Genomic DNA, 16,305 nt, shown 5'->3' on the forward strand with positions numbered 1-16,305 from the left:
ACTATATGGAGGAAGTGTTCGCGTGTTTTGTTTTTTTTTGGTGCGTAACGTCATCCCACGCTCCATTTTCACCCAGGCTGTCTCCCTTGGTTGCATGAATCTCTTGTTAAAATCTTACTCTATCCCATAACCAGCCCGCTATCTGTCCTCTTGCAGCTTCCATCATCTTCCTCCTCAGATCCTTTTTTTCATCCTGTACTTTACCACTGGTGCACCAATATTCTCCCTTCATATCTCTCTCTCTCTCTCTCTTTTCTAAATTGTTCCTATGACAGCGGGATACTTCCGTCCAATATACTTTCATAAGCCAAAAGGGAAAGCCCTTTCCATGAACCTGTTTATCCTTAAGCTTATCCCACCAATATTCTTCACAAAACACGCCTTTTTTTTCGCCCCTTCAACACCAATTTACTCCAGCTCTTCTATATGACGTGCAATGCAGCATGGGATTACAGCATGAATTTCTGACACAGCAAAGGAACGATGTAAAAAACGAATATTACATATAAAGTATGTTACACATTTTTTTTTTCCTTCTCATACAGGAAGTAATGTAATCGTGCAGCTTCTCTAATTTGAGTTTTCAACGGGTTTTCCATTAAGTGAAAGTCAAAATCTTGTCTATTTTTCCCATTTAGGTACTTTGCTATAAATTTCTCATGTTAACCGGGAATCGAACCTACTAAACCAACAATACATCTTAGCATTGCGGGTCTAGTCTCTTAACCGCCTAACATACTTTACTATAAATTTCTCTTATTAAACCATTAAATAAAATCCAAGGCCTAGACACTGGGGAATCGAACCCACTAAACCAACAATACATCTTAGCATTGCGGGTCTTGTCTCTTAAACCGCCTAACATACTTTACTATAAATTTCTCATATTAACCATTAAATAAATTGTAAGGGGCTAGGCCGGGAATGGAATCTACTAACGAACAATACATCTTAGCATTGCGGGTCTAGCCTCTTAACCGCTCGGCTACCCAGTACTATAAATATCATAGCTTGACTGCCCTCGCCTCTAGCCTCACGTTTATCGTCCCTTAAATGTGTCGCTCAACGAAGATTATTCAAATTTAATACTTGTTTTAGGTGTCCATTAAGAGCACTTTATTAGAAAATAAGTTGAGTGTTTCTGAATGTTACGCATTTTCTTGCAGTTTTTGACGATCAACCCTTATATAGCTGTCCTACCGGACATTAGTTCCATTAGTGTCCTATCTCCACTTCCCATTGCAATAATAACACTAAAGCAAACTGTACCTTTATTAAAAATTCTGAGTTTTAAAATAATTTAATGTTCAATGTATTAAGAAAAAATCGAATCCCTTTCAGACCAGATATTTCATGAAATGATTTTTTAATTTTAAAATCTATTTTAATTTAAATAAATAGCGATAGATAGTTGATAAATAAAACAAAATATATAAACGGATTGAATTGAATAGAACTAGCACATAACAATAGTGAAAATAGTTCAGCATTCAGTTCATCGGCCATATTGAAGTGAAGAACTAAGGTTGAATAGTGAGCCGTTTGGAATCCAAGAAAAGCAGGTCACTCAAGCTTCCTAGACACAACTTCTTGATAAAGAAAACCGGGCAACAAAGGAATCGAGATTCTATTACTCTTAACAGTGGCCAGGAACCAGAGCGGATAGGAGTATGAAAGCGCTGGTAGAAAGAGACAAATAGATTTAGACTAAGAAGAGGTATAACAGAGACAGTGAATATAACTGACCTCCAACAATAAATATAACTCATCTTATAGCAAAGTCTGTCTACTTGAACAAAATCTACAGTTTGCTCTTTATATTTATAACCATGGCATCTATATGATAGTATATATATGAGTTTATTCTTTTTTCTATGTCTCTTTCATTGTTCCATTGGTTTCTAACTTTAAATCTTCGAATTTGTCCTGTAAAGCTACTGGGTTCAATATTATAAGGTTAAGTAATGCCCATTTTTTCAGGCGTAATTTACGTCCAACTACTAAATAAGGGAGTTGTGGACGAAGGCGACTAGCACACATACTTTACTATAAATTTCTCATAATAACCATTAAATGAAATCCAAGGTCTAGACCGGGGAAATCGAACCTACTAAACCAACAATACATCTTAGCATTGCGGGCCTAGTCTCTTAACCGCTCGGCTATTGTGGCGCCTGGTTCTATACTATTATAAATATGCACAGTAACCAAAAAAAAAACTCTGGTTTGAACCCTTATCGACATTCTCTCACTCCGATCCCTAAAGTTCTAACCTAAGAATTTCCTTTTAACTCTGAATCTTAATAACAGATTTTACTCAAGCTAAACTGCAGAAAGTTAGTTTCGTAAGTGCTGACAAATATCTCTTCCTATTTTAACCATCGTATCTCTCATATTTATGGGTATCTCTGACCGGTTTCGGACTTTCATCTACCATCATAGGTGAGAATTTCGACTTCACTATGTTTCCATCTGAAAGTAAAGGCGAGTAAAATGCTTCAGTTTCCAGCGATTTCTTGTTTTTGTGATGGTTACACTATTATGAGATTAACAAAGTTCATAATCAAGATTTTGCAGGATTATAATCAGTATTTAATCTGTGACCATCTCAGCCTATGAAGGGCCTGAGCCTCAAGTCATTTATATTTTTAGCTGTTACTTTATTATAGTTCTTCTTAAATGGAAGAATCGTTAGCGTCTCCTACAACCGTACACCCTGAAAGACCAGGATTTTCTGTAGGGCTTAACCCAATCCCTTAGCCTTTGAACAATGCAGTGGGGGGAATAACCCACAAGGCGGTGGGGGGATGATATGATGGTAGAAAAAAAAAGGAATAAAGGAAAGCTGGTAAGGAACGGGAAATGGGGAGTGAACATAAGGACGGACAGGGTGCAAAGGTCAGCCGGGACATCTGTCCTGTTTAGTCGCCTCTTACGACAAGCGGTAAATACTGTGGTCTTGTTCTAACCCCAGAACCACAGGGGGCACTATTAGCCAAAAACATAAAATAAAATAAAATTTGAAATAAACCCTTCAAAACAAATTAATTAAAGGTGAAACTCGCGCCTTTTATATTATGTTTGGGTTGAACTTTAGGTTCCGAAATATTTGATCTTATTAATTGTATAAGATTAACGTTTTCTCAGTTTATGTTATTTATATTTTCCCTGTTTGAATTGTGCAATTCTTCTTACTTGGTTGTAGTTTCCTAGCATTTCTTTCTGCCTTTTTCGCCTTGAAATTAAAGTGTGTATATGTGTAGGTGGATGACGGAAGTGAGAGACATTCTATGTGGGTGGGTGTGTGTGTGTGAGAAAGAGGAAGAAACAGCGAAATAAAGAACCTGTCGTCAAGACGTATAATCTCCTTGGCACAGCATCACTTTGCACTTTGGACGAAGTAAGGAAATAGGCACGCAGTCTCCTCCGTTGTTGGTATAGCTTAGACACCCCAGCTAAGAAAGAATAATTGGGGATTTCTCTTCCTCCCCCGCTCTCACGTCCTTTTCCACTTAAGGATAGCGTACAGAAGGTGGTAAGTTCAGTCATTCCATTCTTGTCCGTGTCTTGTGCCGCTCTAGCAGCACTACAGGCATAACCCCCCCCCCCAAACTCCGAACAAACTCTATCAGGAAATAACTAAGAACCCCTACCGAAGAGTGTGGTATGAAGAACTCCCTGCATCTCTGGCTGGCTGGTTGTTGTACGCAGCAGGGTTTACTCTGGGGCCCAAGGTGTGAATATATATAGTTATACATAGTGGTATAGTTTCCTTGGGTGTTCGCGTCTTCTCTCACTGTTACCCCGTAACCGTTCGTCTTCATACTCAGTTCTCCTTCGTGTATGCCAGTTGCATCACTAAGACTTATTTTTCAACGCCGTTCTTTCCTGTTCTTTCCCCTGCCTCCACAGTCACTGTGGGTGTTGTACTATAATACCATCCAGTCCGAGCCCTTATACCCTTCGACTTGCTTGAAGCTAGTCCTTTCCCTTTTCAGCTATTTTCCCTCCTTCTTCTTCTTTCCCTTCCTTTTACCAACCCAAGCCTCTCGCTCAGTAGTAGTATCCTTTATTACCCCTTGAATAATCATGAGCTACATTGTCATTCCGGTGGCGGACCTAAACCACCACTCTCCAAACCCTAGCGCGCACACTATTGCTGCTACTACTTTAAACTTCATTCCCATTGCCTTTTTTTCAAGTAAGAGAGAGAGGGAGAGCGAGGGATACAGCCAGCCTCTAGGTCCTTCTATCTACCTGTAGGCTTGACTTGCCTCATAGCTGCCTACTAAGTTAGTACCTCGCCATACTACGTAGTATAACTCAAAACAAACAGAGTCAAGTACCCCCCACACGCCTTGAACAAAAACCTGCCACTTATTAACCTTCTCCAACACTTCTCCACCAAAACAGGAAACATTCATTTCCTTGTCCACCCACACGCTCATAACAACTATACTTCGCTCCTTTCATCTCATTCCTAACAATAAAAACTGTACATGAATAGGATACGCACAAACATGCATTACTCATGATCCAACTTGTACCCTCCTATCCATGTTGGCCACTTCCGTGAATGCAATTATCCTTACCTCTCCTTCTAGCAAAAGAAAAACACACATGGTGCGTACGCACAAGACTAAAAAAGGTAGATATGCATATACAGTGGGTACCACAGGTTTTCGAACGACTTGACTTTCGAACAAAATCGGCATTCGACCAAGCAATTCGGGAAAATATTGTCCTAAAATCCGAACAAACGTTTGAAACTCGAACACCACCGAGATGAGCCGAGTAGGTTATATTTACACTTTTAGATCTTATTTCTTGTTTAGATACATGTTTTTACATAAAATATAAAAAATTAGGCCAGCAAAACGGCCTAATATTTCTGGGGCTTAGTAACGAAATAAATCACATATTTCTACATTATTTGGGATTAATTGGTTCGGTTCTCGACCGCACTTACCGAACGAATTGTGGTCGAGAACCGAGGTACCACTGTAATTCTGTACATTTGTTCTTGTTTATCTGCTGTTCAGTACGAAAAGTTAAATATTTCTCCTGTTTCCGCTTCTTGGTTAGCCTCTGCAACCATTTTCCTCTCAGACCTGAGTCACCAACTTCTTCCTCAGGTCCTCCACAGTCAAAAAATGTAAACCAGGCCTTCCTCCGGTGAAAAGCATCTTGGGTATTTCGTCTTCCTCGCATTCTTTTGTAATAAATGACCAAGCCATCTCAGTCTTCAGCGTTTTATCACAACCACCATGTTCTCTATCTCCTTCTAAAAGCGTTTATCAACTTCTTTATTGCTTCAATAGGATGAAAAAATAAATGCCAGTTTCATTGATGATAAACTTTATTTTGCCGGATCTTTCGACCTAGGGACTAGGGTCATCTTCAGGGCTAATTTACAATATACTGTTTTACATCATTAGAGAGTTGATGTGTCTTCTGTCTTGTCTGTTCATGGACTGAATTATAGTTTCAATAGGATGAAAAATTAATGCCAGTTTCAGTCATTGTAAACTTTATTTTGCCGGATCTTTCGACCTAGGGACTAGGGTCATCTTCAGGGCTAATTTACAATGTACTATTTTACATCATTAAAAGGTTGATGTGTCTTCTGTCTTTTCTGTTCATGGACTCTATGAACAGACCACACAGAAGAGACACCAACCCTTTAATGATGTAAAATAGTACATTGTAAATTAGCACTGAAGATGACCCTAGTCCCTAGGTCGAAAGCTAGGCAGAATAAATGTATCACGACTTGAAATGGCAGTTATTTTTTCATCCTATTGAAACTATGAATCAGTCACCCGAAAATAATGAACAGTAATTCTTCTTTGTTGCTAAAATGAAGTGCTAAGCGATGTTTGATTTCCTATTTCGTAATCATGGTCTTTTACTTCTAAGAAGCACATATTGTAAATGGTATTTAATTTATCAGTTAGGCTTATATTTTCCCGCTCAGAGAGTACCAAATTCTTCTACTTTCCAGGCATGCAAATAAATAATAAATAAGGAACGGATTTTTATGTATTTAAAAATGCCAAATATTTAATTAAAATATGCATTTGTTTTCGTCAATTATGTGGAAAATATGTGATTTTCTTAAAATATTTTCTGGAATATTTAAGTAAAATGGACATTTTTTTTTATGAAAATGGAATTTTTTTTTGTGGGGGGGCAAGTTATAATTATTTATACAAGAAAAGAATATTTTTACAATTTATAATAATTTATTAGGAACAAAATAATTTGTTTTTACACGTTATAATGATTTATACAACAAAGAACATTTTCACTATAAAAAGATGTGTTAAATTTTCAATTTTGAAAACTTCACTCTTCGAAATTGTTTGCAACCACATGAAATTTCAAATGTTGTAACGTAAAGTGACGACGATCTGGGCGTAAGATGGACTTGTAACGACTAAATCCTTTGAAATGAGGATTTTTAAGTTTGTGGAAAGGGATATCTGCTCTAACCAAAGCCCGACCCAGATCTGTACTCAGAGTAGACTTACTTTGATGATGGAGATGTAAGGAAGGCTTGATAGGACGTCCTCTCTTTCTTTCTGTTTTTATTCTCTATGTGCGATCCGGTGGCCAATATGTTGGGTGACTTGGGAACGTTGAGAGCAAGAAACGCGCTTGTCACAAACTGTGCAGCACAAATTGTCTCCATCACTTCGAAAAAGTTCTGCTGGAAACTTGCGAAGATATTTAGCAACAACCAGTTGTTTGTTTGAGGCCGATGTTCGTGGCATTTCACCCAGAAAAGAATACACTAAGTGACCGAACGAAATGAATTGGACACTTCAACGAACGAGCTGAAAGAACAGACAACTTCAAAGAACTAACAAAGTGCCCGTCACTGTTTAGCAGCATTCTGTGTAAATTACAATAACCATTGTACCCACTGTGATTCACAGCCCTACAGTCTGTGGTTCACAGTTCCTGTCAACCACCTCCCAATTATGAAAATATGCCCAAAATGAAAAATATGAAAAAATATGTACATATTTTGATTAAATATGTAGAAATATTTATTTATTTTAATCAAATATGTATAAATATGCGATAACATCCAAATATGTGAAATAAAAGTAGACTCAAACAGCATAAAAAGTGTCAGTATGAATACTTCTAGTTGAAAAACGTCTGTGAATTGCCTAGAAAAAAATATGTAAATACATACGAATCCGTTCCCTAATAATAAATAATAAATAAATGAATAAAGAACAATGATAAAGCTAGTTTTCAATATAAATTAATTTCAAAAATTAATTTAAAAAAATAATTATAATTTTTTGTTTTGTTTTCTGTTACAGGGGAGAAACCATACAAGTGTCATTGGGAAGGCTGTGGTTGGTCGTTTGCACGAAGTGACGAACTTACACGGCACTACAGGAAACATACAGGGGCAAAACCATTTAAATGTCGCCATTGTGATCGCTGTTTTAGCAGATCAGATCATCTGGCATTGCATATGAAAAGGCATGTTTAATTTATTTAAAAACAAAAAAAACAAAAATTTAAAAAAAATTAAAATAAAAAATGTATATGTATTAATAATTTTAAGTACATACATATATAAATTGATTTAAAGTAACATAAATTTAAAAAAAAAATATTTATAGCATAAGTTAAAAATGAAAAAAATGAGAAAAATTTGTGTGAGCGGTTATCTTTCCAAAAAAAAATTAATAAAATCTACATCAGGATCGAACCTTCCTCGCACGCATTTATATGTGCCACACATTTAAAATGATTTAACATAAGTATAAATTCATTTAAAAGGAAAAAAAAAATGAATAAATATTTATATATATATATACTCGTATACATAATACATACAAAAGTATAAAAGAACGCCCCCAAATGCAGCCAATAAAAGTGATGTAAAACTGATTTGAAAAAAAAAAAAAAAAGAAAGAAAGAAGAATCGGAAGTTCCTGTTTTTTTAAAACAAAAACGGAAATTTGAAATGAACCACTGCCATATTCCGAGGTAATATATATATATCTGTTTTTATATGTGTACATACAAAGTTTTTAGTGAAATTTACATTTGATTTGATTTAATGTTTCAAAACTGCCATCTAACTACGAGTACATTGTTCGGTTTTGGGAAATCCATCAATAAGGTGCTTCCCCTTATTAAGGTGCTTTTGCTGTGAATATCAGAACTTTGCTTTTTTCTCCTCAAAAATGTCTTCAATATTATTTTGCAAAAGTCTTCAATATTTTTTTTTTTTTTTACTTTTCGGCAGAAATTGGATTAAGCTTGAATTTGTCTTTCTTTTTCATTAAAATCTCTTTTCTTATGCTTTGTTCTTGGTCTAAATAAGAACCTTAATGCCCCTTTCTTTCGCCCCGTATCTAGGCCACATTTCTGGCTCTACTCTTATCCGAAAACTCCTTTAGTCTTTAGTTGGGCAGTTCTCAAATGCGGGAGCACCTTTGTCTCTTTTTCTCCAGCAAATAGGATCCTGTTTCACCCAAACATTCTCACAAAAAGATGCCGGACTCCCACTTCAGTCTACTAACTTCAACAATATCTCCATTATATCTTACTTACACTAAATTAAATTCTTAAGCACCCTACTAGGCATAGTCTTTCAAGATATTCCCCAATACATTTTTTTTTAGGAATAAAGTCTTTTGCCCCCACTCAAAAAAATTTTAGGAATCATTTTCACCTTCCTATGACTTAGTTACTTGAGTTGCCAAAATTTCAATTTATTATTGAACTCTATCCATTCAAACCACTGGAACAAATCATAAAATTACCAATAGAAATGAGGTCGTAGGACAACGTTCAATGTTCTGATACCAGCCTTTTTATGTACAATATTTCTCTCAATAAAACGTTGAAAGAGTCCATTTCACAAAGCACTGTAAGCTGAGGAAAAAAAAGAAGCTTCCCTCCATAATTTCCATCATGTTTAATTCCAGAAATGTTCCCTAGGTACATAATTTTTTTTTTCCTTCAATAATAAGAAAACCAAATGTATGTATATGTATAAATAATACATATATACCTAGAACAAAAAAAAATATATATATAATATAAGAATTTAAAAAAAAAAAATTAAATTTAAAATAGTAATGCCTCGGAGCTGTAAAAAAAAAAAAAAAGTTTTTTATAGAGTTATTATAAGTAATTATAAAAAAAATAATGGTAACTGTTAAAACAAAAAATCTGAAAAAATGGGAAAAATTATAAAATAATTAAAGAAAAAAAAAATACGTTTAAATTAAAAATTTTAATTCAATTTTTATAATTACGATTATTATTTTAAAAAATAAATAAATAAATAAAGAAAAATTTTGAATGCTTTTACCTTTTCCGGTATTCTCTATTTCCGGTTATTCTAAATTTCTGGTTCACCATTTTGTGAGGGTACAAGTTTCGGTTTTTTTGGATTTTAATTTTTTTTTTTTAATCTTGGTATACGCCAGTTTAATGAGTGTGATAAATACGTAAATAGTAAAAAGAAAAAAAGAATACTAAATAAAAGAGAATTTAAAATATTTAAATGTATATTTATGAATATGTTTAAAAGCAAAAAAATTAATTAAAAAAATTAATTAAAAAATTTAATTAAAAAATTAATTTAAAAAATTAATTAAAAAGAAACATAAATAAGTTAAATTTTTTTATTTTTGTTTAAACCATATTTTATGTTCAATTTCTCTCTAAGCTTGTCAGCTTAAAATTATCAAGATTCTTTTTTTGCATTTTGCTTTTTGTGGGTCTTTAGCTAAATTTAAAAACGAGCGATGTTCTTGGAGGTTAAACAAAAAAAAAACAAATACAAAATGGCCTAACTAGAATTTTCATGAAATTGTGGGTAAATTTTTGTATTAGTTTTATAATTATTTGTTTTACTACGTAATGTTTGAATTTTTGGTCAAAATGTTTAATGAGCATTTTTAACTAGCTGATTTGATCAAAATATTTATCTTCTTTTTTTTTTTAAACTACTGACAGTTTCCGGAAAAACGGAAAACGAATAAAATAATAAAATAAAAAAAATAGTCGAGAAAGAAATACTTAAAATTTACTTCAAGAAATACTTGCGATTCCCCCGATATCTAGGTACAAAGTGAACTCTACTTTGGGTCTTTATCCCTAGAGTAAAACAAAAAAAAAAACAAAAAACAAACATCAGATCTTGGACGTCTTAACTTCCGATTTGTGGGATAACCTTATTCTTCTCAAAGATTTCATAAATCATCCCTTAAAGGGTGATTCATCCAACTGCTCTTTGTTCACTTTTCTTTAGATTTTTAGTAAAAAACTCTAGGTCAAAATAAAATAACAATGATTAAGAGATGCAAAGATAATTTTACTTCTATTTTCGATTTCATTTTATCTTCGTGGTCCCAAGTGACTTGTTAGCAAATTGATTAAGAAATAGTAAAATTTAGTAGCTATTTAGTGAAACGCTTATTTGCCTTTATCCTATTTTATATGGATTATTTTAACCCGTTAAAATCGCTTTTTACCTCCCTTTTGTAATTTTCAAAACCAATCATACCAACAAAAAACAAAAAAAAAATCTTCAAAATACTCTAAGTAATAATTAACTGTTCAAAATATTGCCCATTTCATTGAAAAATTGATTGTTGATTTTTAGCAGGCTGCCTATGGAAATTAAAATTAAAAAAAAAAAAAAAAAAAAAAAATCAGTCAATGACCTGTATTCAAATAAAGTAATCTTGAAAACGCCCAAAGCGAGAAAACAATTTCGGATTTTGAATAATTATGTATGGGTTGTTGTTGACCAGAGAGACGCGGCGGAAAATTCGCTTAAAAATAAAAGAAAAGTACAGAAAAACCATTTCCATAATTGTGGATGACGTGGACAATCCTCAAAAGAAAAAAACGGTTTTCATCGACTCTTTTTAGTTCGAACGTTTCGATTCTCCAGGTGCCCGGATATACATCTGAAAAAGATAATATATGTTGTTCAGCTCTTTATTATTAATTTAGATTAAAAATTAATTAATGAATAACTCATTCATAATATGTACTTCTTTTTTTTTCTAAAATTAAATGAATTGCAAATAAACGCTAAACATAATAAAGAACATAACTTATTAAGTTTTATTAATTATGTATTTAAATTGTAAATTAAATGGCATTCCTTGTTCTCGTATCAACAAAAAAAAAAGTTGTAATTTTGATTAGCTGAAAGTATATATATATATAAGTGAATAAAAAAAAAGTTTTTATTAATTAAATTTTATTATTTGCAAATTAATAAATTTTTTAAAAAGTATATATTAAATATATATGTATATGTACGAATGAAAAACAAAACGAAAAAATTAATTATAAGTACAATATAATTTTGTGCATAATGTATCAAAAATAAAAACAAATAATTTAATTTAAAAAAAACAAATGCAAGTTTCTTAAATAAAAAATTAATTTAAAAGAAAAAAAAATCATAAATACATAATATATACATATAATTAAGTACTTCCTTTATGTGTATATATATGTATATATACAATTTTAGATTTTAATAAATTATAAAAGAAAAATTGAATATAAGTGATTTTTAATATTTTTAGTATATTTGTATAAAATTTAAATAAAAAAATTTAATAATAAGTAATTAATTAATAATTAATAAAAAAAAAATAACGTAAAAAAATAATTTTTTCATTTATTTTATTTTCCTTCTGGTGAGAAACTTGGTATTAGTAAATTAAAGAAAGTTTTATTACAAATTTTTAATTTTTCAAATTTAAATTTTATTTAAAATCTTCGCCGGGAATTTAATAAAAAAATTTTAGTGTTTGCTTATTTTTTTAATTTTAAATTTTTTAAAACACGTATATGCGCAGAATATGGCTTATGGCTTTTTTTTTTTTTTTTTAGTTTTTCTCAATAATTAATTTACTCCTGAGAACTGTGTTAAATTTTTTGGCCCTAATGAGAGTAACAAAGAGGCGCTTTTGAAATTAATTTTTGTTTTATAATTTATCTTTTTTTTTTTTTTTTTTTTAATAAATTATAAATTTACTACTCATGCCACAATACTTTGCTTACATGAACTTCGAAATCTTCTATAATGTGAAACATTTTTTTTCCTTAAAAAAAACTTCTTTAAGGCGATTTTTCACCAAAAAAAAAAGGGTACCTATAGAATATAATATACGTTTCCAATCACCTGTATGATACTTGTCAGGGCATCCACAATGTCCACCTTACTAGATGCGCCTGGAATGGAACAATTAATTGCAGCAAAATAGCATTCTGAAAGGCACACAAAAAAGAAAAATGGATATTTTTTACACAGTGATTAAAAAAAAGGAGATAAATAAAATATTTTGTGTATTCGTAATTGGGAAAAACTTGCATTTATATCCCTTTTTTTGTTTTTTCAAATTCCGCAAATAATAAATTTAAATATTTAATAAATTGAATTAAATTTGTTTATCCCCCTTTTTCCCCCCCTTACAAAAGCTCTATTTTTTTTTTGCTTTTCAATTTACATCTTTTAAATTTATTTCCTGAATAAATAAATAAAAAATAAAGCGAATGTATGTATTATATATAATGAGGCAAAAAATAAGTAAATGTACGTAATAATGAAAATAAGGGAAAATTGAAAACAAAGAAAAAAAAAAGAAAACGAAATATTGAAAATTAAAAAATTAATTAAGAAATTAATTAAATAAATCCCTCATTGGCAATTTAATTTTTTTGTATAGTGAAATTTTAACTAACTGGTTTTCGTTAAGGACACTATTAAATAATTTTTTTTTGCTTTTTAATTATTTTTAGTTTACTTTTTTACTGCTTTTATTTTTATTATTTTTTACTTATCATATTATTTTATTTTTTTTTCTTTTCTAGGAAAAAATGCAAAAGTAAAAGAGACGAATAAATGAATTATAATGGAATCAATTTTATCTATGTTTAGAATTTTTTTTTTTTTTTTTATATAATAAATTATTAAGAAATTGTTATTTAAATAAATAAAACAGTGCTGGAAAAAAAATTAATTAAAATAATTAGAGTAAACATTTTTGCAAACTACGAGAGTGTATATAAGTTTGAAAAATTAAAAGAAATAACATTATATACAAAGTAATAGTTAGCCAAAAGAACAATGATGTGAAAAAAGTAAAAAAAAAAACTAATTCAAAATCACAAAAAAAAAAATAAATTAATTAAAAATGCAAAAAATAAAAATAAATTATCTTTATACAAATTTTTTTTTGTTTTTGTTCAAAAAAAAAAAGGAAAAAGCTTATTGCAAAAATAATACACATTTAATTACTATATTAATTAATTGTGTGGTTCTTCCAACGAATATTATAACTTTTTTATTTTTTATTTTTTTTTTTTTACTAATAAAAAAAATTTATTACCCCTCATTATAATAAAAATCAATTATACTAATGATTCATTTTTCGTTAAAAAAAAAAAAAAAAAAAAATACGTAGATATTGACAAAAAAAGAGAGAGAGTGAGAGAAATAAGGAGTAATCAATCAATGCTGCCAACCCACAGACATAAAAACAAAAAAAATATATATATATATTAAAAATATTTACGAGCACTTAAATATTGTTTTTTTCCTTTTTCTCTCAATGTTTCCATCTAATTTTCTTTCATAATTAACATTCTTCTAGTTGATGTTAACCTACCAATTCTCTGCCCCCCCCCCAAAAAAAAGCCTAGGTCACATAAACAATTTTTTTAAAATAAAACTACTATTACTAATCCATAAAATTTTCATAAAAACTCATTTTTCTGGGAAAAAATAAATAAATAATAATAATAATTATAAAAATAATTTTTGTTATACTATTTTTAACTTTTTGCTCTTAATAAATTTAAATTATAATTAAAAAAAAAAAATTACCTATCGTTTTTTAGCCCCCACCACCAATCACTCTTTCTATAAAAATATTTTGAAAATGATTAAAACAATTTAAAAAAAGGTTTTTTATGAAATTATTCAATGTTTTTTACTTAAAAAAATAAATAAATGAAATACAGAGAAAAAAATGAAGCAGAGAAATCTTTTAAATATATTGAAAACTAAATACTATCTTGATGTATATTTGTAATTAATTTCTTTATTAAAAAAAATTAAAAAATAAAAAATATATTAAAAAAAGAACGGAAGAAAGATAATTATAAAAAATTATATATATTTATATATATATGTTTGAACATTTATTATTTTTTTTCTCTGTTTGTTAGTGTATTAATTTTTAATATTTTGTAATTAGTTAATAAAACAAAAAAAAAAATAATTAAAGAGAATTTAAAATTAAATTGTATAAAATAAATTTTTAAAAAATGGGCACAAAAAATAGTGGATAATCAATATCTGACGAACAGCAAACCATATCTAAGTTGCTACAGGCATGATCCAATAGATGGGTTGGTGTTTCTTTCGGATATACATATTATTATTTTTATTATAATAATGCGTATATATTTATTATTATAATCATTATAATAATAAATAATTCCAAAACAAAGAAAGTTTGCCTACGTTTCAATGTTCTTTCGCCAATTTATTATCACTTTTCTTTGTGATGATTAGACATGAGTTTTGACCCAAAATTTGCAACGTTTTTCATAGCCGACAGTAACCTGTTTTGTAGATTTTATAGGGAACGTTGTTTTATACTTAACGTGATGTTTTCAAAAATTAAAACATACCAAAAGAGAAAATTGTCAGATATTGTAGTCAAATCCACTGAAAAAAAAAAAAAAAAAAATTATTAAAAAAAAATAAGTCCATAAGTTGTTACCACCTAATTATTAAATATTTCCAATTTTTTGATAGAAAAAATAAAAAATAAAAAAATAGAAAACAAATGTATCAGCTGATTGGTATTGTTCTAGTTTATTTTTTCAAATCAGCTGTTTTTATATTATTCCATCAGCTGATCTAATAATGAATAAAATAAAAATTATCTAAAAATATATTTTTTATTCATACATCACAACAATTTTTATTTTAAGATCTCAATTTTTTTTTTGTTTTTTGTTGTTTTAATAAAAGTTTTAAATAAACAAAAAAAAAAAAAGTAATCAAAAATATTATTATTATAATGGCTGTGTTTGATTTTAAATTACTTTTTTTTGTTATTTTTTATTTTTTGTATACCACGATCAACTGATGGAATCAATTTATTTTTCTTGTAATAATAATTATTATTATTTGTAAACAAATGCTTTTTATTACTTTTGTTGTTACCTGATTATTAAAATTAATATTAAAAATAATAAGAGGTTATTTAAAAAAAAAAAAAAAGAAAAAAAAAAATTAAAATGCTCGATTATGAAAAATTAAAATAAAATGGATTAAAATTAATTGAAAACTCCATTTTTTTTTTTTGTTCTTTAATTAAACTATCTAGGTTTTTCTTTACCCACCAATCCCAGCAATTGAACCCACCGCCAATCAAAACTGTATTTCCACTCATTAATAAAATTTTTTCCTTTCATAATTAAGTGTTTCTGAAAATACAAAAATTCGTATACATAAAAAATAATCATAAGTTGAATAAATAAATGTTTTGAATGTATACGAAATTTTCTTTTATCAAAAATTAATTAAATAAATGAACTTATTATAAAGTTACATAAATGATGAAACAATGTAAACAAATTTTTTAATTATTGCGATGTTCTTTTTTTTACAAAAAAAAAAAAAAAATGAAAACTAACTTTTCACTTTATCATCAAAAAAAAAAATAAAAAAAAATAAAAAAATAAAGAATCCTTTGTCCCTGTTAATTCCGTAATGTATTTAAGATAAATAAATAATAAATTTGTATTTTAATCTTTTGAAATTATTTCTTTTTATTATTCTATTTTAGTTTTTTTATAATAGAATAAAAATTATCTCAATTCCTTTAATATTAAGAAGGCTTGATTGGTAAGTAATTCAAACTGTTTTAGACCATGAAGCTTAGCATGAGCCATTATCATTAATTTTTGAAACTAATTTTCATTTGTTACAAAATAGATAACGATAATAATGAAGTACATACGAGGGTCGTTTGAAAAGTCCGTGCAAAGTCAGAGAGATAGCACCACTGGCGCGTATCGAGGTTATGTTTAGTTAGTAGCATCTCTTGGAAGAACACACACCAAGTTTCAGCCAGATCGGTCTATTTCTTTGTGTTTGGCATTCGTTTGAATCGAGGAAGTCGAGTGATATTCAAAAAATGGACGAAAAAGAATTTCGTGAGTTAATTAAACACTACTTTATGAAAGGCAAAACGCCTCAGGAGACTAAAG

The 16,305-nt window shown here is 29.5% G+C and overlaps 1 protein-coding gene across 4 annotated transcripts in view; it reads left to right on the forward strand.

Annotated features, from left to right (window-relative positions):
- Nucleotides 1–14,791, forward strand: part of LOC141450051 (Krueppel-like factor 7) — a 710,120-nt gene extending 695,329 nt beyond the window's left edge. For all 4 annotated transcript variants that reach the window (XM_074120068.1, XM_074120069.1, XM_074120070.1 and 1 more), the window contains 2 exons: nt 7,341–7,506; nt 12,889–14,791. In XM_074120068.1, the coding sequence (XP_073976169.1) occupies nt 7,341–7,506; nt 12,889–12,919 (197 nt within the window). In that variant the 3' untranslated portion in view covers nt 12,920–14,791. The remainder of the gene's footprint in view (nt 1–7,340; nt 7,507–12,888) is intronic.
- Nucleotides 14,792–16,305: the final 1,514 nt, after the last annotated feature.

The sequence above is a fragment of the Rhodnius prolixus genome, unplaced genomic scaffold, assembly GCF_049639745.1.
Source record: "Rhodnius prolixus isolate KJV_2025 unplaced genomic scaffold, Rpr scaffold_2, whole genome shotgun sequence".
Taxonomy (NCBI): domain Eukaryota; kingdom Metazoa; phylum Arthropoda; class Insecta; order Hemiptera; family Reduviidae; genus Rhodnius; species Rhodnius prolixus.